This window comes from Cygnus atratus, unplaced genomic scaffold (genome assembly GCF_013377495.2).
Source record: "Cygnus atratus isolate AKBS03 ecotype Queensland, Australia unplaced genomic scaffold, CAtr_DNAZoo_HiC_assembly HiC_scaffold_41, whole genome shotgun sequence".
In the NCBI taxonomy this organism is placed as follows: Eukaryota; Metazoa; Chordata; class Aves; order Anseriformes; family Anatidae; genus Cygnus; species Cygnus atratus.
In genome coordinates, this window is record NW_026110007.1 from 75,348 (window position 1) to 96,311 (window position 20,964).

The 20,964-nt window shown below is 61.9% G+C and overlaps 1 protein-coding gene across 1 annotated transcript; it reads right to left on the reverse strand.

Moving 5' to 3' along the window:
- Window positions 1-2,242: 2,242 nt before the first annotated feature.
- SIPA1L3 (signal induced proliferation associated 1 like 3) lies at window positions 2,243-13,879 on the reverse strand. The gene is made up of 20 exons (XM_035572022.1): window positions 12,529-13,879; window positions 12,117-12,247; window positions 10,772-10,960; window positions 10,305-10,479; window positions 10,128-10,231; window positions 9,851-10,008; window positions 9,101-9,677; window positions 8,710-8,984; window positions 8,036-8,251; window positions 7,808-7,957; window positions 7,556-7,683; window positions 7,264-7,361; window positions 5,990-6,333; window positions 5,629-5,820; window positions 4,927-5,089; window positions 4,378-4,564; window positions 4,150-4,281; window positions 3,238-3,322; window positions 2,496-2,577; window positions 2,243-2,389 (listed from the first exon to the last, which is right to left on the reverse strand). The coding sequence occupies exons 1-20, from the start codon at window positions 13,877-13,879 to the stop codon at window positions 2,243-2,245; spliced, it is 4,884 nt and encodes a 1,627-aa protein (XP_035427915.1).
- Window positions 13,880-20,964: the final 7,085 nt, after the last annotated feature.

Consider the following 20,964-nt stretch of genomic DNA (forward strand, 5'->3'; position numbering starts at 1 on the left):
GTGTTTTTACACAAACCCGAGCAAAAAAAACGCACCGGGGGGGGGGGCGGGGGGGGGGGCACAGCGTTTTGGGTCGGATTAGCAAAAATCGCGGGGTTTTAAGGTGGGTTTTTTTTGGGGGGGGGGGGGGGAATTAAATAAGATTTCATGGGGGGGGGGGGGGCGTATAAAATAAAATGTACAGGTTCCCATATACACAACGAGATTTGGGGGGGGGGATTTGGCACCCCCCCGAATGGGGGGGGTGGGTCAGAAGTGGGGGTGGGGGGGTCCCGGTGTCCCCCCCCCCCCCCAAATAGAAAATTAAGGGGAAAAAACACAAAAAATAAGGGTTACAAACGGTCCCATCTATACAAATATAATGTTTTGGTTTTTTTTATAAAGAACATTTACATTTAAACAATTGGGGGGGGGATTTGGGGGGGGGGGATTTTTTTTTGGGGGGGGGGGATTTTTGGGGGGGGGGGGGGTTACGCTTCCTGAGCCGCTCTCAGCATCGCTTCCTCGCGGAAATAATTTAGCTTTTCGGGGGGGGGGGGGGGAAGAAAAGCAAAGTGCTTGGGAGAATTATTATTATTATTAATTATTAATTATTATTATTATTCAGTTCGCACCCCAAAAAAAGGACAAAAAATAATAAAAAAGCCCCAAAACAACCCAAAAAAAAGGGGGCCTGGGGGGGGGGGGGGAGGAGGAGGGAGGGGGCACGGGGGGGGTGCGAGCCCCTCGCCCCTTTTATTGCCTTGGAAGCCCCCGGAGGAAATGGGGCTGGAAGACCTGGGGGGGGGGTCCCGGCCCTATAGGGATGGGGTCGGGCACCCATGGGTGCTCCTGGTCCTATATGGGGGCTCCCGGCCCTATAGGGATGGGACCAGGCACCCATGGGTGCTCCCGGGCCTATACGGAAGCTACTGGGCACGTATGGAAGCTCCTGGTCCTATATGGATGCTACTGGCCCTATAGGGATGCTCCCGGCCCTATAGGGACGCTACCAGGCACATATGGGTGCTCCTGGCCCTATACAGAAGGTGCTGGTCCCATAAGGCTGCTCGCAGCCCCGTCGGGACGCTGCTAGTCCTATATGGATGTTCCCGGTCCCATACAGCAGCCCCTGTAGAAGCTCCCAGTCCCATACAGAAGCTCCCGGCCCTATAAAGCAGTTCATACAGAGGCTCCTGGTCCCATACAGCTGCTCCTGGTCCCGTGGGGCTGCTCTGGGCTGTATATAGGACCGGTCCCTATACAGGACCATACAGCAGCTGCTGGTCCCATACAGCAGCTGCTGGTCCCGTATGGACACTCCTGGCCCTGTAAGAGCACTCCTGGTCCCGTAAGGCTGCTCTTTGCCCCATAACGCTGCTCCGGTCTGTATATAGGACTGGTCCCTACATAGGGCCATACAGCAGCTCCTGGTCCCATATGGACACTCCTGGCCCTATAAAGGCGCTCCTGGCCCTATAAGAGCACTCCTGGCCCCAGGGGGCTGCTCCGGTCCCTATATAGGACCGGTCCCTATATAAAACCATACAGCAGCTCCTGGTCCCATACGGACACTCCTGGCCCTATAAGGCCACCCCGGCCCTATAAGAGCACTCCTGGCCCCAGGGGGCTGCTCCGGTCCCTATATAGGACCGGTCCCTATATAAAACCATACAGCAGCTCCTGGTCCCATACGGACACTCCTGGTCCTATAAAGGCGCTCCTGGCCCTATAAAGCCGCCCCGGCCCTATAAGAGCACTCCTGGCCCCAGGGGGCTGCTCCGGTCCCTATATAGGACCGGTCCCTATATAAAACCATACAGCAGCTCCTGGTCCCATACGGACACTCCTGGCCCTATAAAACCACCCCGGCCCTATAAGAGCACTCCTGGCCCCAGGGGGCTGCTCCGGTCCCTATATAGGACCGGTCCCTATATAAAACCATACAGCAGCTCCTGGTCCCATACGGACACTCCTGGTCCTATAAAGGCGCTCCTGGCCCTATAAAGCCACCCCGGCCCTATAAGAGGGCTCCTGGCCCCAGGGGGCTGCTCCGGTCCCTATATAGGACCGGTCCCTATATAAAACCATACAGCAGCTCCTGGTCCCATACGGACACTCCTGGCCCTATCAAGCCGCCCCGGCCCTATAAGAGCGCTCCTGGCCCCGTAAGGCTGCTCCCAGCCCCGTGAGGCTCCTCCGGGCCGTATATAGGACCGGTCCGTATATAGGACCGTGCCGGGGGGGGGAGGCGTCCCCCCCCTTAGAGCTCCTTCTTGTCGACGGCGCCGAAGAAGCGGGCGAAGCGCCGCAGCTGCTCGCTGGCCGTCTGCGACTCCTCCTGCAGCCGCTGGTTGTTCTGCCGCAGCGTCGCCACCTCCGCCTGCAGCACCACCTTGTCCTGCTTCTCCTGGGGGGGGGGGGCGGGTTGGGGTAATTTTTAAGACCCCCCCCCCCCCCCCACCAAGTCAGGGGGAGCACCCAAGGGTGCCCCCGCGCCCCCCCCCCCCCCGTACCTTCTGCAGGTCGCTGTGGAGCTGCTTGAGCATCGCCTCCAGCTGGAAAACCTTCCCGGGGAGGTCCAGGGGGGGCTCCTCGCTGCGTTGTAGGGACCCCAAAACAGCGGGGGGGGGAATTTAGGGTTTTGGGACACCCCCCTCCGGGGTTTGGGACGCCCCCCCTGGGGTTTGGGAACTGCGCCCCCCACCCGGGTTTAGGACCCCCCCCCAAGGGTTTTGGGAAACCCCTCCCAGGGTTTGGGACCCCCCCCCACCCCTGGGGTTTTAGGACCCCCCCCTGGGGTTTTGGGACCCCTCCCCAGGGTTTTAGGACCTGGTCCAGGGGTTTTGGGACACCTCCCCTGGGGGGTTTAGGACCCCCCCCCCCCCCCCAAGGGTCTTGGGACCCCTCCCTGGGGTCTTGGGAACCCCCCGCTCAGGGTCTTAGGACCCCCCCGGGGTTTGGGGACCCCTCCCCAGGGTTTTAGGACCTGTTCCTGGGGTCTTGGGACTCCCCCCCCGGGGTTTTAGGACTCCTCCCTGGGGTCTTGGGACCCCCCCGGGGTTTTGGGACCCCTGCTGGGGTTTGGGGACTTCCCCCCCCCCCCCCCCCACCTCACCCCAGGGTTTGGGGACCCCCCCTGGGGTTTTGGGAACCCCCCGCTTGGCGTTTGGGAACCCCCCTGGGGTTTTGGGACCCCCCCGCTCAGGTTTTTAGGACCCTCCTGGGGTTTTAGGACCCCCCCCCGAAGGCCGTTACCTGCAGCGCGGTGCCGGCGGGCGCTCCGGGGCGGCGTTTTGGGGCTCGGGGTCGGCGAGGGAGAAGAGGGAGACGGCTCGCTGCACTGCGGAGGGACGGGGGAGTGGGGTCGGGACCCCCCCGTAGGTCCCGAAATCTATAGGCGGGGGGGCTCAAAGGCGGCCATATAGTGGTGGGAGCGTCATTATGGGGCTGGGAGATCCCCTATAGGGGTGGGAGCATCATTTTGGGGCTGGGAGATCCCCTATAGGGGTGGGAGCATCATTTTGGGGCTGGGAGATCCCATATAGGGGTGGGAGCATCGTTATGGGGCTGAGAGGTCCCCTATAGGGGGGGGGGAGAATCCTTGTGGGGCTGGGAGATCCCATATAGGGGTAGGAGTGTTGTTATGGGGCTGAAAGTTCCCTTATAGGCGTAGGAGAATCCCTATAGGGGTAGGAGCATCGTTATGGGGCTGAGAGCTCCCCTATAGAGTCAGGAGCACCCCTATAGGGTCAGGAGCATCCTTGTGGAGCTGAGAGCTCCCTTATAGGGGTAGGAGCATCGTTATGGGGCTGAGAGCTCCCCTATAGAATCAGGAGCACCCCTATAGGGTCAGCAGCACCCTTGTGGAGCTGAGAGCTCCCTTATAGGGGTAGGAGCATCATTATGGGGCTGGGAGCATCCCTATAGGGGTAGGAGTGTCCCTGTGGGGCTGAGAGCATCATTATGGGGCTGAGAACTCCCATATAGGATCAGCAGCTCCCCTATAGGGGTAGGAGCATCCTTGTGGGGCTGAGAGCTCCTTTTATAGGGTCAGGAGCCTCCCTATGGGGTCAGGAGCCTCCCTATGGGGTCAGGAGCCTGCGGGGGGCCTTTAGGGCTTCCCTACCCGTCCCTGCCCCCCCCCCCGACCCCAAAAAAACCCCGTACCTTCGTAGGCTTTGGCGGCGTTCACCAGGCTGGCCCACTCCAACCCCGCCGCCGCGTCCGGCAGCGGCATCAGCCCGGGCTCCATCCTGCGCAGCGGCGCGGCCAGCGCCAGCTCCGAGGCCGAGATGGTGGCTGCGGGGGGACCAAACCCCGTTAAGACGACCCCAAAACCCCCTGAAAAACGGAGGGGGGGGGGGGAAGAGGAACCCCCAAACCCCCAAACCTCACATTTCTTCTCCGGGAGGCTGCCGGCGCCCGCCGGGTGCTGCCGGCGCCCGGGGAGGGTGCTGGACGGGAAGGTGCTGGTGAAGAGGACGGCGGCGGCCGACGGCGGATCGGAGGCGGCGGCACCGTCGCGGCGCCCACCGCAGAGGCTCTCGTCCGACAGCGTCCGCTGCAGCCCCTTTTGGGGCGACTTTTTGGGGCAAAAAACAGGGTTTTAGGTTGTTTTTTTTTTAAATTAATTTTTAATTATTTTCTATTTATTAATTTTATTTTTTAATTATTTTTTATTTATTAATTTTATTTTTAATTATTTTTATTTATTAATTTTAATTTTAATTATTTTTATTTATTAATTTTAATTTTAAATTATTTTTTATTTTTTAAATTTTTATTTTTATGTATTTTTAATTTTAATTTTTATTTTTTTAAATTTTTAAAATTTAAATTTTTAATTTAATTTTTATTTTTTTTAATTTTATTTTTTTTAATTTATTTTTTTTTTAATTTTTTTTTAAGGTATTGTTAGGGTTTTTAGGTCCCGGCATCGCTCACCGCAGCTCGCTCGGGCTCCGGCGCGGCGCTGTCCATGATGATGAGTTTTTTGAGGTCGTCCTCGATGGTGGATTTGTAGGGCTTGCGGGGCGAGCGCAGGTCCCGCAGCGACGCCCGCAGCCGCGGCTGCCCGAAAACGTTCTTGGTGCTCGCGTCCACCTGCCTGCGACGGGGTTTTGGGGGTGGGAGGTTGCTGAGACCCCAAAAACGGCCCCCGGGGGGGGATTTATGGGGTGCACGAAGCTCTTGGGAGACTCATGGGGTAGGATTTTTGGGGTACACAAAGCTCTTGGGAGACGTATAGGGGATTTATGGGGTGCACGAAGCTCTCAGGGGATTTATAGGGGATTTATGGGGTGCACAAGGCTCTTGGGAGATTTATGGGGTGCACAAAGCCCTTGGGAGATCTATGGGGGGATTTATGGGGTGCACAAAGCTCTTGGGGGGCTTATGGGGTGCGCAAAGCCCTTGGGAGATCTATGGGGGGATTTATGGGGTGCACAAAGCTCTTGGGGGGCTTATGGGGTGCGCAAAGCTCTCGGGAGATTTATGGGGTGCGCAAAGCTCTTTCACCACTTTGAGCCCCAAAACCAAGGCACCAAAGACCCCGCAACCCCCCCCGACTCCTACTACGACCTGTGGGGTCCCAGCTGAGCCCCCCCAGGGGTGGACTCGAGCCCCCCGCCCGCGGGCTCCCCTTACTTTTTGGGGTCCGAGAAGGCGGCGGGGCGCGCCGGGGGCTCTTCGCCTCGCTTCCAGCCCGCGCCGTGCTTGCTCCTGCTCGGCTGCTTGGAGAAAAAGGATTTGGGGACCGAGGCGGAGAGCTGGAAGGAGCCGGGTTGGGCGCCGGGGGGCCGGGGGGGCTCCGTGGCCGCTTTGTAGCCCCCCCGGGAGCTGCAAAAATTTGGGAATTTGGGGCTGAACGTCAGGGAAACGCCACCAACGCCCCCCCCCCCCCCCCCCCCAAAAAAAAAGATTTAAATCTGTTTATTTTTGGGGGGATGTGGTGCTGTAGGGTGAAAGGGGGGGGCCAAGGGGGGGGAGGTCAGGGGGGGCTCGTTACCTGGGTTGTTTGAAGGGGTCGGGGCTGGAGGCGGGGGGCAAGCAGCCCTTGGGCCGCTGGTAGCCTTTGGGGACGGTGGGCGACGGCTCCCTCGGCTTCTCCTCGGCGTAGGGTTTTGGGGTTTTGTCCCGCTGCGGGGCCGGCCGCGTGGATTTGGGGCCGGGGGCGTAGAGGGGGGCGTCGATGCCGCTGTCGCTGGAGCCCCCCCCTTTGGAGATCTGGGGGTCCGGGTCGGGTTCGGGGGGGTCGGGGCCGTCGAACCAGCGCTCGTCGCTGTGGCTGCTGCTGGAGGCGTTGCTGGACAGGGTGTTGCTGCTCGAGTGGCTCGAGTACGGCGCGTCGGGCTGCGGGGCGCGGCGGGGACGGGGTGAGGGGGGGCTTCGAGACCCCCCCAACCCCTAAAAAAGGGCTCGGGGGGGTCTAGAAGGAAGCTGGGGGGGTCTCAGAGAGCACGGAAAGGGCTTGGGGGGCTCTAAAATGAAGCTGGGGGGGGTCTTTGAGACCTCAGAAAGGGTTTGGGGGGGCTCAAGCCCCTTGGGGGGTCTAAAATGAAGCTGGGGGGGCTTTAAAACCCCCCCACAAGGGGCTTGGGGGGCTCTAAAATGAAGTTGAGGGGGTCTTAGAGCCCCCCCCCCAAAGGGGTTGGGGGGCCTTAGAGAGCACACAAAGGGCTTGGGGGGATCTAAAATGAAGCCGGGGGGGGGGGGGGGAGGTTAAAACCCCCGCAGAGTTTGGGGGCTCTAAAATGAAGCCAAAGGGCTGAGGGTACCCCAAAATGAAGCTGGGGGGGTCCCAGAGCCCCCCCCCAAAGGGCTGAGGGTACCCCAAAATGAAGCTGGGGGGGTCCCAGAGCCCCCCACAAGGGGCTGAGGGTGCCCCAAAATGAAGCTAGGGGGTCCCAGAGCCCCCCCCAAAGGGCTGAGGGTGCCCCAAAATGAAGCTGGGGGGGTCCCAGAGCCCCCCCCCAAAGGGCTGGGTGTACCCCAAAATGAAGCTGGGGGGGTCCCAGAGCCCCCCCCCAAAGGGCTGGGGGTACCCCAAAATGAAGCTGTGGGGGTCCCAGAGCCCCCCACAAGGGGCTGAGGGTGCCCCAAAATGAAGCTAGGGGGTCCCAGAGCCCCCCCCAAAGGGCTGAGGGTGCCCCAAAATGAAGCTAGGGGGTCCCAGAGCCCCCAACAAAGGGCTGGGTGTACCCCAAAATGAAGCTGGGGGGGTCCCAGAGCCCCCCCCAAGGGGCTGGGGGTACCCCAGCACCCCACGGCGACGGCCCTCACCTTCGGGTGCCGGCTGGGCGAGTCCTTGCCCGCCGCCTCCTGCCTGCCGGCCCGCTTGCCCCCGAGCCTGGACGGCGCCGGCACGTGCCACAGGGGCTCTGAAACAAGTCCCAAAACCACCGGGGTCACCGGCGGGGTCCGGGGCCACCCGCCCAGCCCGGGTCCCTCATCCCCGAAGCATTTGGGGTCGGCTCCGGTGACAGCCCAGCCGGGTTTTGCCCCCCCAAGCCGGGTTTTGCCCCCCCAAGCCGGGTTTTGCCTGGCTTTGCCCCCCCAAAAAAGGGTTTCTCACCGGGTTTGTGCCTCTCCATGGTGCTCTCGTGGCTGCTGAGCCCGCCCGAGGACGAGTCGCCGCTGGAGGGGACGTCGTGGCCGCCGTGGGGCTCGAAGGGCACCAGCGCCCGCTGCGGGGCCGCGTACCTGCCGGGGACACCGGGCGGCGTTTGGGGTTTTGCTCCTCATTTCAGAGCTGCCCCCAAAAGGAACCTGGGTGCTCCCACCCCCAAAACGGTGGATTTTTTTGGGGGGTGCGGCGCCCACCCACCTTTCCGGAGAGGGTTTATAGCGAGCGTAGGTGGCGGTGGTGGTGCCGGGCGTTGAGAAGCTTCCCGAGGGCTGCCGGTACGGCTGCGGCCGCTCGGCTCCGGCCGGCGCCGGCGCGGCGGGGTGCGGGCTTTCGGGGAAGCTAACGGGTCTGGGGCACCGGGGAGAGGTGAAAAACGGGGTCACGGCGACTCCAGGCCCCCCAAAATCCCCCATTCCTCGTCCTTACCTCTTGCCGTGCAGGGGCTGCACCTCGCGGTAGGACACCGGCGGCTGCTTGGTGGCCCTGGCGAGCGCTTGCCCGTGGCCACCGGTGGCCGGGGCGGCGTTGTGGGACGCCGGGCCGCTCCACTGCCAGCCGGCGCTGCTGCGGTAGGGCGGCCGCCCGCTCTCCGCTTCGCCCTTGGGCTCGGCGCTGCTCAGCTCCACCGATTCAGCCCAGCCCCTGCAGAGACACAACGAGGGGACGGGGACACCCCCCCGTGAGCATCCCGGCTCCCTCGGCTGTTTAATTACACCGCCGGCGTCGCCGCGGCGAGGGGGAGAAGCGAGCGGTGGCGACCGAAAAACAGCCCCCCTCGCCAAAGTTCTGCAGGGATGGGGGACCGAGGGGGCGGGGGTATCCTCCAAATCCCATCGTTAAACCGCCCTCGTCAGCTCTAATTAGGCTTTGCAAGGCTGCAGGGGATGGGAACGAGGTCCCTGACGGTGATACCGTCTCCGTGCCCACCTCGGACACCCCGATTTGCTCCGGGAGCCCGGCCCCAAAACGCGCCCCGGGGGGCCCGGCCCCCAAAACGCGCCCCGGGGGGCCCGGCCCCCAATTTGCTCCAGTAGCAAAGCCCCAAAAAGATGTGATGAGGGGGGTGGCAGCCCCCTGAGCCCCCACCCCGTTGGGGTTACCTGCGCGGGGCCCCGTCCTCGTGGGGCGGGATGATGACCACCTTGACGGTGACGGAGGTGCGCAGCAGGTCGATCATCTGGTCGTGGCTGAGCGTCACCACGGCCACCTTGCAGATCTCCACCAGGCGGCTGCCCTGCCGCAGGCCGGCCTGCCAGGCGAAGCCGTAGTCCTCCACCTCGGCCACCGTGCCGTCGTACTTGACGTGGAAGCCCAGCTGGCCCAGCCCGTTGCGCCGCAGGGTCATGTCCACCGTCTCGCAGCCCGCCGTCGTCACCTGGCGAGAGGGCACGGCCACCCTTCTCCGGTGACGCACGCCAAGAGGAACGACCCGCCAACCCACATCTCCTCCTCCACGCGGAGGAGGACGCTCTATAGCCTCAAGAAGCTCACCTTCAGCCTCTGCACGATCTCCTTGACGTCCTCGGGGCCGCCCTCAGCCGCCCGGATGAAGATGTGGTCGCCGCGGCCGTAGAAGATCTTGAGGGTGGAGACGTCGGCGGTCCAGCCGATGACGTCCCCGCAGAAGCAGTTGAAGACCACCTCCTTGGCGGCCAGGTCGAGCAGCACCACGAACTCGTTGGAGATGCCCAAGACGCAAGCAATCTCGGCTCCACGGGCGAAGTCTTGAGCGGAGACACGCCAGGCGATGGCCCCGGCGCTGTGCTGCTCAGCACCCGCCCGGGCTTTCGTCTTCTCCTTCTTCTTGGAGGCCAGGGAGATGAGGTTGAACTTCCCGGCCGAGTCGATGGGCGTGTTGGTGACGCAGTTCTCGGCCAGGTCCTTGAGGTACTCCTGCCGCGTGCGCGTGGCCATGGTGTGGAACTTGTCCGACTTGTGGGCGGCGTTCTCCGCGTTGATCACCTTGGCCAGCAAGAAGTCTCGGAAGACGTCGGACTTGCGGAAGGTGACGCCGGTGGGGATGGGGGGCCCGAAGGGGGGCACGTCTTTGGACCTGGTCACGGCCACGCTTGGGGGGAGGCGAAGCGGGGAACGGGTTAGGGTGCTCAGAGCACTTCGAGGAAGCAGAAGCGGGGGAGAAATCTCCCCAGGTGGAGAAAATGCCCCAAAATTTGAACCCAGACTGTGGTGGGCACGATTTGGAGGGCCGGATGGGGACTTCCTGGGGGGGCGGGGTCTCACCTATAGCAGACATTATCGGTGCAAGGGCTGTGGGCTCGGACGATGATGAAGACGTGCTGGAAGTGCGATCGGACGTTCTGGGGGGTGAAGGGCAAGGCTCCGGGCTCTTGGAAGATGATGGTCACGATGTCGTTCCCGATGTGCCTCTTCCTCAGCAGCTGGCGAGGGGGGGGGGGGGGCGGGGAGAAGCAAAAAAAAAAAAAAATAAAAAGGGGGCTGTGACGGACGGATGGACGGACGGACAGCCGGACGAGCCGCGGAGCTGGCGCGGCGGTACCTGCTGCCGGTTGTTGGGGGTGTAGGGCAGCATGGTGGAGACGTGGAACATGATCTCGTAGTCCTGGTAGGTGGTGTAGAGCGAGTGGGTGCCCGTCGAGTCGGCTGCGGGGAAGGCGGGCGGTCAAGGAGGCGGGCGCCCCCGGGGGGTGGGGCCCCCCAAATCCCCGTCACTCACTCTTGGTGTCCAGCTGCGCGGCGTACTTGCTGAAGGCCTTGAGGCAAACCTTCTCCCCCAGCAGCGCGAGGAACTCCTCGAAGGCCGGCCCCGCGTCCTCGTTGTTGTACATCTCCTCCTCCGAGCTCTGCCCGGCTTTGCAGTACAGGATGCCCACCTTGTGCCGCCGGCAGAGCTACGGGCGGCGGGGCGGGCGTCAGCACCCCGAAAAAGAGCCGTGCAGCCCCCCCTGCCCCAGCCCCACGGCTTTGCACCCCAAGCCAAGAAAGTAACGAAGGGGTTCAGAGGCAAAAAGGCGTCGCTGGCACGCTCTCGGGGTGGGGGGGGGGGGGAAATTGCAACCGGTTGCTGCAAAAAGAGCCCACCAGCGCGATGCCACCACCCCCAGGGACGTGCGGTGGGACCGGGACCCCCGCTGCCTTCCCGTGGGTGCCACATTTGTCACCGGGACCCCTTGCCCTGCTCACCCCCTGCTCGTCGAGCTTGAGGAGCTGCTCGGTGACCTTCGGGGTGCTCATGGCCAGGCGCAGGCAGTGGATGTTGAGCTCGGGGACGACGTACTCCAGCGCGTCCTTCAGCGGGAGGCCCCGCACCGTGCCGTGCTTGGTGGCGGTGGGGGTGGCGTCCTCCAGGATGGAGCCGCGCAGCGTGATGAGCTGGGGGGGCGAGGATGGGGCTGGACGAGCTGGGGGGGGGCTCACGGGGAGGCGAGGGGCACAGGGTGGGGGTAGATCCGAGGTGGGGACAATAGGATGAGAAGGATGGGATGGGGACGGATCCGAGGTGAGGATGAGGATGGGGACGATGGGATGGGTCTAAGGTGGGGACTATGATGGGGACGGATCCAAGGTGAGAACAATGACGGGGACGATGGGATGGGGACAGATCTGAGGTGAAGACGATGATGGGGACGGGTCTGAGGAGAGGATGATGACGGCAAGGATAGGATTGGAACGGATCTGAGGTGAGGACAATAGGATGGGGATGGACCCGAGGTAGGGACAATGATAAGGACGATTGGATGGGGACAGATCCAAGGTGAAGACGATGATGGGGATGGATCCAAGGGGAGGACAATGATGGGGACAATGGGATGGGGACGGATCCGAGGTGCAGATGATGACGGGGATGATGGGATTGGTACGGATCTGAGGTGGGGAGAATAGGATGGGGATGGACCTGAGGCGTGGACAAGGATTAGGACAATGGGATGAGGACGGATACAAGGTGAGGATGACGATGGGATGGGGATCGATCCAAGGTGGGGACAACAGGATGGGGATGGACCGGAGGTGGGGACGATGAGATGGGGACAGATGCAAGGTGGGGACAATGACGAGGATGATGGCAATAGGATGGATCCAAGGTGGGGACGATGGGATGGATGATGGGATAAGGAAGGGCTCAAGACAGGAACAAGAGGGACAGACCCAAGAGGGGAATGACGGGGACGATGATGGCGATGGACCTGAGATGGGGACAAGGGTGAACAGGATGGAGACGGATCCAAGATGGGGTCAGTGACGATGGGACAGGGATGGACCCGGGATAGGAACAACGGGGACAACGATGGTGATGATGGGATGGGGAAGGACCTTAGAAGGGGATGACGATGGCAGCGAACAGGACGGGGACAGAGCCGAGATGGGGACGGCCCCAAGATGGGGATGGTGGGGACAACGATGATGACAGGATGGGGACGGCCCCGCAGATGTTTCCCACTCCCAGCCCCTTTATGAACTGGTTTTAAAACCACACGCAAGCAGGAGGAGCCTGAAGGCACCCAACGGGGCGAAGAGCACGCCAACGCACCTCGCTGGTCCGGAAGATGATCCTGTACTGGTACTGGGGGCCGTGCTCCTTGTGGTCCTCCAGCTTCTCCCGCTTGATGCTGACGGCCACGGGGCCCAGCTTCTCGTCCACCCCGAAGTAGTTGGAGTGCTCTGCAAGCAAACGGGGATGAAGGAGGTGTAGGGACAGAGGAGCCAGCTCGTCCCCACGAGCTGTGGGACCTTGCACCCAACACAGTCCCACCAGGACCTCCCAGTTCCACGCTGTCCCCGTGCCCATTCCCACAAATGGGATGGATGGAGCTGGTGATGCACCCCAAACCCTTCAAAGGAAGGGTTTGGGGTGGTCTTTAAGCCCCCCGAGCACCTCTACATCAACACCCTGCAGCTTCTGGCGACGCCGAGGCCCCCCCCCTCCCCCGCCGCATCCCCACCTTTCCCGTGGAAATGGTCCCGGTAGTAGCGGGCGCCGAGGTCCACGTGCTCGACGCTGTAGTGCTTGAGCCGGTTGGGGTTCCTCTGCAGCTCCTTGGGCACCTCCAGCACCGAAATGCCGGCGTTGGTGGGCCGGGCGTCGAGGCCGGGCTCCGGGAAGCTGCCGTCGCCCACCGGGCCGCCGCCGGCCGAGCCTCCCGAAGCCCTGGAGAAGCTGATGTTGCGCTCGCCCCCGCCGCCGATCTCATTGCGGAAATGGGGGCAGCTCAGCAGGAGCTCGTTGCTGGTGTTGTCCCCCACGTCGTGCTCCAGGTTCTCCTTGCCGTTGAGGTCCTCGGTGCTGGCGAAGGCCGGATCCGGCCCGCCGGGCCGCGTGGTGGCGGCCGAAGCCGCCGAAGCTCCCGTGGTGGTGTTCCGGCGCTGGGCCACCACGGCGCGGTTGGCGGCCACGGCGTTGAGGTCGAAGAGCATGCTCTGCACGTCGTAGTGGGCGAAGCTCCGCCGGCACACCCACGCCTTGCCCGGCTCGGCCGCCCTCGCCTCCTCACCGCCGCCTCCTCCTTCCCCTTCGTTTCGGCCGCTCCGCAGCTTCCTGAAGATGGATTCGCCCCCGGCATCGCCCTTGGGACCCTTCCTGCGCGCCTTCTCCTTGGGCTGCGCCGCCGGCTCGTCCCGCGGCGTCCCCGTCCTGCCGTCCACCACCGCCACCGGGGAGGGTCCGGGGGGGGTCTCCGCGGAGGCCACGGCGCTGGCCGAGGTCTTGCCGCCGCTGCGGAACTCGTTGAGCATGGCGAAGAAGCTCTGCTCCGAGATCCCCTGCACGTCGATGGACGACGTGCTGCCGTACTCGCGGAAGAGCCCCCCGGCCCCCGCCAGCTTGGCCCCCCGCGCCTCCGCCGCCTCCTCGGGGTCGCACTCGCTCAGCGTCACCTCGCTGCTGCTGCGGTGCCGCAGGGGGACCAGAGCGCGGCCGGGCGAGCGCGGCCACCCCTCCTGGAACTCCACGTCCTTGGAGCGCCGCCGCGCCAGGCGGTGCAGGGCTTTGAGCCCCGAAACGCCGCCGCTGCCGCCGAGGGGCGGCTGCTGCCCGCCGGGGACGCCCCGCGGGGATGCCGCATCCCGGCCCCCTTCTCGGCTCGGGCTGGCGGCAGCAGGTTCTCTTTTGGGGGGCCAGTCGGCGATGCGGGCGCGCACCCCCATTTTGGGCACCGGCGGCGCGGCGGTCGCCGGCCGGGGGGCGACGACGGCCTCGGCACCGGTGGGGACGCTGCCATTCTGCGCCCAGAACGCCGCGGGGCAGCTGTCGGCGGCGTCGGCGCCGTCGTGCCGCGGAGGGCGGTGGGCGCTCATCGTCCGGCGAGGGGTGGCGTGGCCGCGGGGGGGCTCATGGTTGCCACGCCGGGGGCCGGTGACCGGCCGGTGAAGCCCGGCGGTGGCCGTCCCCGGCGCGCCGCTGCCCCGTGGCTCTGCCCGCCGCGCTCACGCCGGCGTGCGCCGGCGCTTCTGCCCGGCCATCCTGCGAAGGAGAGGGAGAAAGCAGGTTAGAGGGATTTTTGGGGGGTATTTTTTTGGGGGGGGGGGGTGTCACCCATTTACCTGCATTTTGGGGCCCCCCAAAGCCACCAAGCGGCCCCCCAAAGCCACCAAGCGGCCCCCACAAAACCGTCCCCCCACCACACCAGGACGGTTTCGGCTTCGAGGGGGTTTTGGCTCCCAAAAGTCGCCCCCCACCCAAATAAAATCCCTTTGGCACCCCCGGGGGGAGGCTCTGGGGGCCCCCAAACCCCAAGCAAAGCAGCCCCGGGGGGACAGGGACGAACAGACAGACGGACAGGCGAGCCCTAATCCGTCTGCGCTCGGCATTAGCCCGCCCCAGCGGCCGAGCGTCCCCTCCAGGCTGCCCCGTTCGGCGCGCAGCTCGTTAATCCCCGCTAATTACTCCGCGAGCCGGCATCTGGTGAGCAGGGGGATGTTAAATCAATACCTGAGAGCATTAATTAAACGCAGACAGGGGAGGCTAACGAGCGGGCAGGGCGCCCGGCACGGGCAGAGCCTCTCCGAGGAGCAGCCCCGGCCGGAGCGAGGATTTACCAAAAATCCCTCGTTGGCACGGAGAAAGGAAGCTGTTGGTGCCGCCCTCCTTTACCAAAACCCAAGGATTTGCCCCCCAAAATTAAAAGAAGACGTCAAACACTGGTGCTGGGGGGAGAAAACACCGATTTGGGTACCCGGCTCTTTTGCAACACCTCGTTTCTTTCTCAGCCTCTTGCGAGCTCTCCCCCAGGCTGAACGCGTCCTAGAAGATTTTTTAGGTGATGGATTTGGGGAGGAATGACTCAGAATTAGCCAAAAGCACCCCCAGGGCATCTCGTGAAGCTCTGCTGACCCCGAGGAAGGACGAAACCCCGGGGATTTCGGCCCCCCCAGTCGCATCCCTGAACCTCAGTGGCCCATTGCCACGCGGGTGGCGACGGATTCCCAAATCCCTGCGTTTTTTGGGGGGAAAAAATCCCAACGCAGCCACTCCATGGATGCGTTCGGAGCCTCCTGCCCTTAAATTAGCTATTAATGAAGGGTGCTGAGGGATTAACGAGGCGGTGTCTCGCCTTTCCTGCCACCTTTCGGAGCTTTAAGGCTCGAATTTCCCAACGCCGGCGTTAATCCGGGGGAGGCGTGGCAGCCGAGCGCGCCCTGGGGGCAAAACCCCAAAATTAGCCCCAAAATCACTCAGATTCCCCCCAAACTGCTCCGCCTCGCAGCTCCCGTGTCATCCCCTTCCAAGCGATCCCCGGCGGGGATTAAACCCCGCGGAGAACAACTGGATTTAGGGATTTCAACCCAAATGGCCCCGTACCTCGGGTTCAGGACCACTTCGCGCCGATTTTCACAGCCCAAATCCCTGTTTTTCTCCTCAAAACGGGCAGCGCAGGGGCAGGAAGACACCGAGCACCCGCCCCGCTGGGCTGCTCTAATCTCCCTCTCGAAATAATCTGCTCTAATCCCCCGAAGACGAGCAAGGAAGGCACCGCGCTCACGGATAGCTGCTTTAACCAAAACGGCGAGATCCGGGCCCAAAATCCCCCCGCTGGGCAACGCCGAATCCCTCAGCTCGCGAGCCGCAAACATCGAGCTCAGCCCCGAAAAAATAACACGTAAACACAACCAGCGCTGTTATTGTAGGTCCTACTCTATTCTCTCCGTCTGCAGATGGAAAAACGGGGGAAATTAACTCATTCCCGACGCAGCCGGGCGGAAAAATTGATTTTTTTTTTTCCGCTCCGTGCCCTCAGATCCGCCGCAGATTTGGGGCCGGGCGCTCCCCGGGGGCGAAGGGCAGAGGAACGCCCGCGGCCATCACCGCGCGGGGTCAGGGTCCGGCACCGCGTCGTCCCCGAGGGATTTCCTCGTGTGCCGGTGAGAATTTGATCGCCCAGAGCAAAAAAAAAATAATAATTTTAACCATTTTAGCCGTAATTTTTAATTTTAACCATTTTAGCTGGCTCCCAAAGCCAAAAATAGAATATTTTCTTTTAATTTTAGCCACAATTTTTCATTTTAGCCATTTTAGCCGGAACCTCACGGCACCGAGGAGCGGGACAACCCCGACGCCCCGAGTGATTTTTGGGATAAAAACACCAGGAAAAGGGCTCAAACGCCCCGCTGCGGTCCCATATTTAGGGTCACTGCCATGCACGGGTGAAAATTGCCCCAAAATTTTGGAGGGAAGCGGGCGGTTCCTGGCACCACGTCCCCAGGCGATTTCCTCGTGTGCCAGCGAGAATTTGATCACCCAGAGCAAAAAAAAAAAAATAATAATTTTAACCATTTTAGCCATAATTTTTAATTTTAGCCAACTCTTCGCGGCTCTCCTTGCGGGGAACGGGACGACCCCGATGCCCCAAGTGATTTTTGGGGGCAAAAATGCCAGGAAAAGGGCGTCAAACGGCCCGCTGTGGTCCCGTATTTAGGGTCGCCGCCACACGTGGGTGCGAAATGCCCCAAAATTTGGGGGGAAATTGGGCGGTTTCTGCCCTATCTCGGAGCCTATTTACCGAGCTGGGTTTTCCGAGCCGCATGCCCCAAAGCGCCCGGGAGCCGCCGCGAGGGGGGAAGGGCGAGGTTTTTTAATTATTAACCACGGCTTTTGATAAATTGTGCTACAATTTCTGGCGTTCTTCCCCCCGTGGCCACGGCTTTAACCCTGCCTTAGCCTCGAAGCGGAGGAAAAAGCCGGGCATCGGGGAAAATTTCCCGTTAAAAATAAAGATTTAAGGCACGGCTCCTGGTTTTGCCGTCCTTCAGGTCACGCACGCTCCCGTCCAGCGCTCATTTTGGGTGAAAACAGCCCAAAAAACGGACCGGGAGTGCACTCAACGCACCGCAGAGACCACGCACCCTATTTCACGCTTTTTTCCCCCCAAAAAAACACCCCAAAATTGGGGAACGCCAGGCAAAACACCTGCTTCAACCGATGGCCAAGTTCTGCGTTTCCTGAAAATTGGCCCTAAATGTGTAAAAGGCAGGAAACGAACCCAAAATGTCCCCGGCTGGCTGTGGGCCGGCTGCAGCCGCGGGAGGAACCGGGGAGGGGAAATTAGTGGAGCAATTAGCTAAGAGGTTCACAACTTTGTGCCTAATTAGGGGCGGTTAACGCCAAATAATCCCCATTACCGGGCGATGAGAATGTCATTAATTGGTTTTAGTGCAAAAGGAGGGGAAAAAAGGAAAAAAGGGGGGGAAAAAGGAAAAAAAAGGGGGGGAAAATTACAATAGCGGATGGTCACAATTCACAAAATACCGGGATATTCCCCCAAAATCACCAACCTTACCGTGGGGATGTGCTGGGGGGGTCCGACAGCAGCCCGCGGTCGGGGTCAGCGGGGTCCGGGATCGCGGGGCGGCTCTGGATTTGGGGCAAAAAGCAGAGAAATCCATTAAATGTGTATAAAGGGGGGAAGCGGGCTCGGAGCGACGTAATTAACCTGCTTTGATCAATTAAAAGCGGGGTCTTTACCTCGTCAGCCTTAATTACGGCCTCGGGGCGCTGTTGGGGAGACTTGGGGGGCGCTGAAAAAAAAAAAAAAACAACCCAAAATTGGTTCCAAAATGGGTGAGAATTCAAGGTTTTTGAATGATAATGAAGCTGCTAACGAAGGGAACGCAGCAGGCGGAGCGGGCTGAGCCCGGCAAGCCCCGACCTGCAGAGCGGGCGCTGCCACGGCCCCAGAAAAAAAAAAAAAACAACAAAAAAAAAACCAAAAAACACAAAAACAACCCCCCAAAAATAATAAAAGGAACAAAAGGGAGGTTTTTCTCCCCCAAAAAGTCAGCAGGAGAAGAAGCAGCAGCCTCGTTATTGGGTAAAATAAAGGGAAATTGGGGTTTTCGCTGGCAAAAACCAAGAGTTTGAGGGGTGCTGCCCCCCTCGAGATCCCAAATTTGAGGATCCCAAAATTGAGGATTTCCCCCCCCCCCCCAAAAAAAGCCCCTTCGGTTGCACCGCGGGGGGAGCGGAGCCCGGCAGCGTATCCTAATTAACAGCGGCTCGTTAGCGAACGGCTCTCTGGTGCCTGCACAAATAGGTCAGGACAAGTTTGGCGACGGGATTTAATTAAGAGAAGAAAAAAAAAAAAAAAGGGGGGGGGGGGGGGGGGGGGGGGGGGGGGGGGGGGGAATGAAAATACGCCCTCGACCGAGCCCCCGGGGGGGCTGGGAAGGGCCGAAAATAAAATCCCATTTTTTTCGCATTAAATGGGGGGAAAAAAAAAAACAAAAACAAAAATAAGTAAAACCTGGGTGATTTGGGGGGGGGGTGTGGGAGTCGTGTCGCCCCCCCCCCCCCCCCCAAAATCCTGATTCTAAAAAGGGAAGAAATCCCGGGGGGGGGGGGGGGGGGGGGGGGGGAGTTCGCTTCCACACATACACCCCCAGCCGGATTTTGGGGGGAGTTTGGTTGTTTTGGGGTCATTGCCCCCCCCCCCCCCCCCCCCTTTCCCACTTAATTCCTTAAGGGAAATGTTTCAGCATCGCTCCGGCCGCTGGCGAGCTTCTAAAATTAGAGTTTTTTGGGGAAAAAACAGGTTAAGTTTGGGAAAACAACCCCTCGGGGGGGGGGGGGGGGGGGGGGGCAAGCCCCCACCCACGCCCCCCAAACCCCGAACCCACAGCCCCATTCATTCACCAGCACCCCCAGTTTGACCCAATTCCACCCCAATTCCGGCTGCCGCACCCCAAAAACTGCCTTGGACCCCCCCCCCCCCTTTAAAATTTGCACAAAAAAGCGGGGCTTTTTACCCCAAAAGACACCAAAACCCCCAAATCCTGCTTCCTATGGGGTCGTTATTAGGGGTTACCTCCCAGCAGGGAGTTCTGGCGCCCCGGAAAATTAAAGAAATGGTTAAAAATGGGGTCGGGGGGGGGGGCTCGTTAGGGTAACAAGTGGGGGGCCAGCTCCGGCTCGGGGCCTCACATCAGCCCTGGGTGGGTTTTTATTTATAAAAAGGGAAAAAGAAGCAAAAAAAAATAATAAAAAATAAGAGTTGGATGAATGAGTGCTCATCTGCCTGGCCTGAATTTTGGGGGGTGGGGGTTAAGGGGGTGCCCCCCCCCCGCAAAATATCCCAGGGGAGGGGGAAGCGATGGGGGACCCTATTATAAAGGGGGGATTCCCCTGTTTTGTTTGTTTTTTTTTGGGGGGTGGGGAGCAGGAGTTGTACCCCAAAACTGAAGGGGGGCATCCCCCCCATGGTGCCCCCCCAAAAATGAGGGGGGGCACAGGGCAGCAAGGGCTCGCTTTGCCCCCCCCCCCGACAACACAAAAGGAGAGGTGGGGGCTGTGGGGTAGGGGCGCCCCCCCCCCCAAACACTTCAGAGTCCCCCCAAAACACCTCAGGGCCCCAAAATCACGTCAGGGACCCCCCCTAAAATCCCTGAGACCCCCCCCCAAAGCACCTTAGGACCCCAAAACCCCTCGGACCCCCCCCAAACCCCCCCTAGATTCCCCCAAAACCCCTCAGAACCCCCCCAAACCTCCCCAGATCCCCCCCAAAACCCATAATTGCCCCCCAAAAGCCCACAGTTTCCCCCAAAATCCCCCCAGGACCCCCTAATTCCCCCCCCCCCCCCCCCCAAACCACGTCATTCCCCCCGCGGCCCGGGCCCCAACTCCTGCGGGGCACCAGCGCCGCCCCCTCCCCACCCCGCGCGGGGGCCGCTGGGAGTTGTAGTCCTCTCCCCCCTCCCACCCCCATCCGCCGCTAGGCCCGCGCCGCCGCCCGCGGACTACAAATCCCAGCAGCGCCTCCCGTAGCCCGCCGGGAGGAGGAAGCGGGGAGCCGGAGCTACCGGGGACCCCCCCCCGCCGTGCCCTCCAACCCTCCCCGGTCCCCAAAAGCGGCCCGCGGTCGCTGGGGAAGAGCGGCGGAGGCGCGAGCGGCGGCAGCGCCCCCCTCCCCGCCCGTCTCCCCCGAGCCCCTCGGGGGAGACTGAGGCGGCGCGGGGAGGGGCGGGGGGGGTCTCTCACCAGGCGGCGGCGGCGCGAGCGCACGGGCCAATGGGGGGCGGCGGCGGCGGCGCGAGGACGCCGCTGAGCCGGCGCGCGGAGACTGAAGGGAGGGGAGCGCACGCCGAGGGGGCGGGGCTAGGGGGCGGGGCGGGGCTAAAGAGGGCGTGGCCAACGCGGCGCGCCACCAGGGAGCGTGGGGGGGCGGTCTTAAAGGGGCAGGCGCCCCGCGTGGGTCTGTCGCGTGTCGCTGTCCCCACGGGCGTGTCCGCGGTCCCCTGCCCGTGTCCCCGTCCTGGGACGGGGCTGTGCACCCGTGGCGTGTCCCAAAGGCTGTCCCCATCCCACATCCACTCCACGTCCCTGTCCCTGGTCCCAGCCTCCTGTCCCCATCCCACGTCCCTGTCCCCATCCCTTGTCCCTGTCCCTGGTCCCAGCCTCCTGTCCCCACCCCACAACCTCGTCCCCATCCCATGTCCCTGTCCCCATCCCTTGTCCCTGTCCCTTGTCCCAGCCTCCTGTCCCCACTCCACAACCTCGTCCCCATCCCACGTCCCTGTCCCCATCCCTTGACCCTGTCCCCGTCCTTTGTCCCCTACCCCACTCTCCGGTCCCCATCCCACATCCCTGTCCCCATCCCTTGACCCTGTCCCCGTCCTTTGTCCCCTACCCCACTCTCCGGTCCCCACCCCACACCCCTGTCCCTTGTCGCCATCCCTTGTCCCCAACCCACGTCCCCGTCCTTATCCTGTCCCTTATCCCAGTCTCCGGTCCCCATTCCAGTCCCTTGTCCCAGTCTCCTCTCCCCATCCCACATCCCTGTCCCCATCCTGTCCCTTGCCCCCATCCCTTGTCCCTGTCCCCATGCCTTGTCCCTTATCCCCGTCTCCTGTCCCCATCCCATGTCCCTTGTCCCAGTCTCGTCCCCATCCCA

What these genes read in the sequence shown, in the direction of transcription:
- SIPA1L3 (XM_035572022.1), bottom strand. Translation starts at nt 13,879, where the DNA reads ATGAGCGCCCACCGCCCTCCGCGGCACGACGGCGCCGACGCCGCCGAC. An exon ending in ACCGATAATGTCTGCTATAG is followed by an intron (nt 9,678 to 9,850) that starts GTGAGACCCCGC and finishes CCTCCCCCCAAG; the next exon opens with CGTGGCCGTGACCAGGTCCA. An exon ending in CGCCCAGCCGGCACCCGAAG is followed by an intron (nt 6,334 to 7,263) that starts GTGAGGGCCGTC and finishes CGCGCCCCGCAG; the next exon opens with CCCGACGCGCCGTACTCGAG.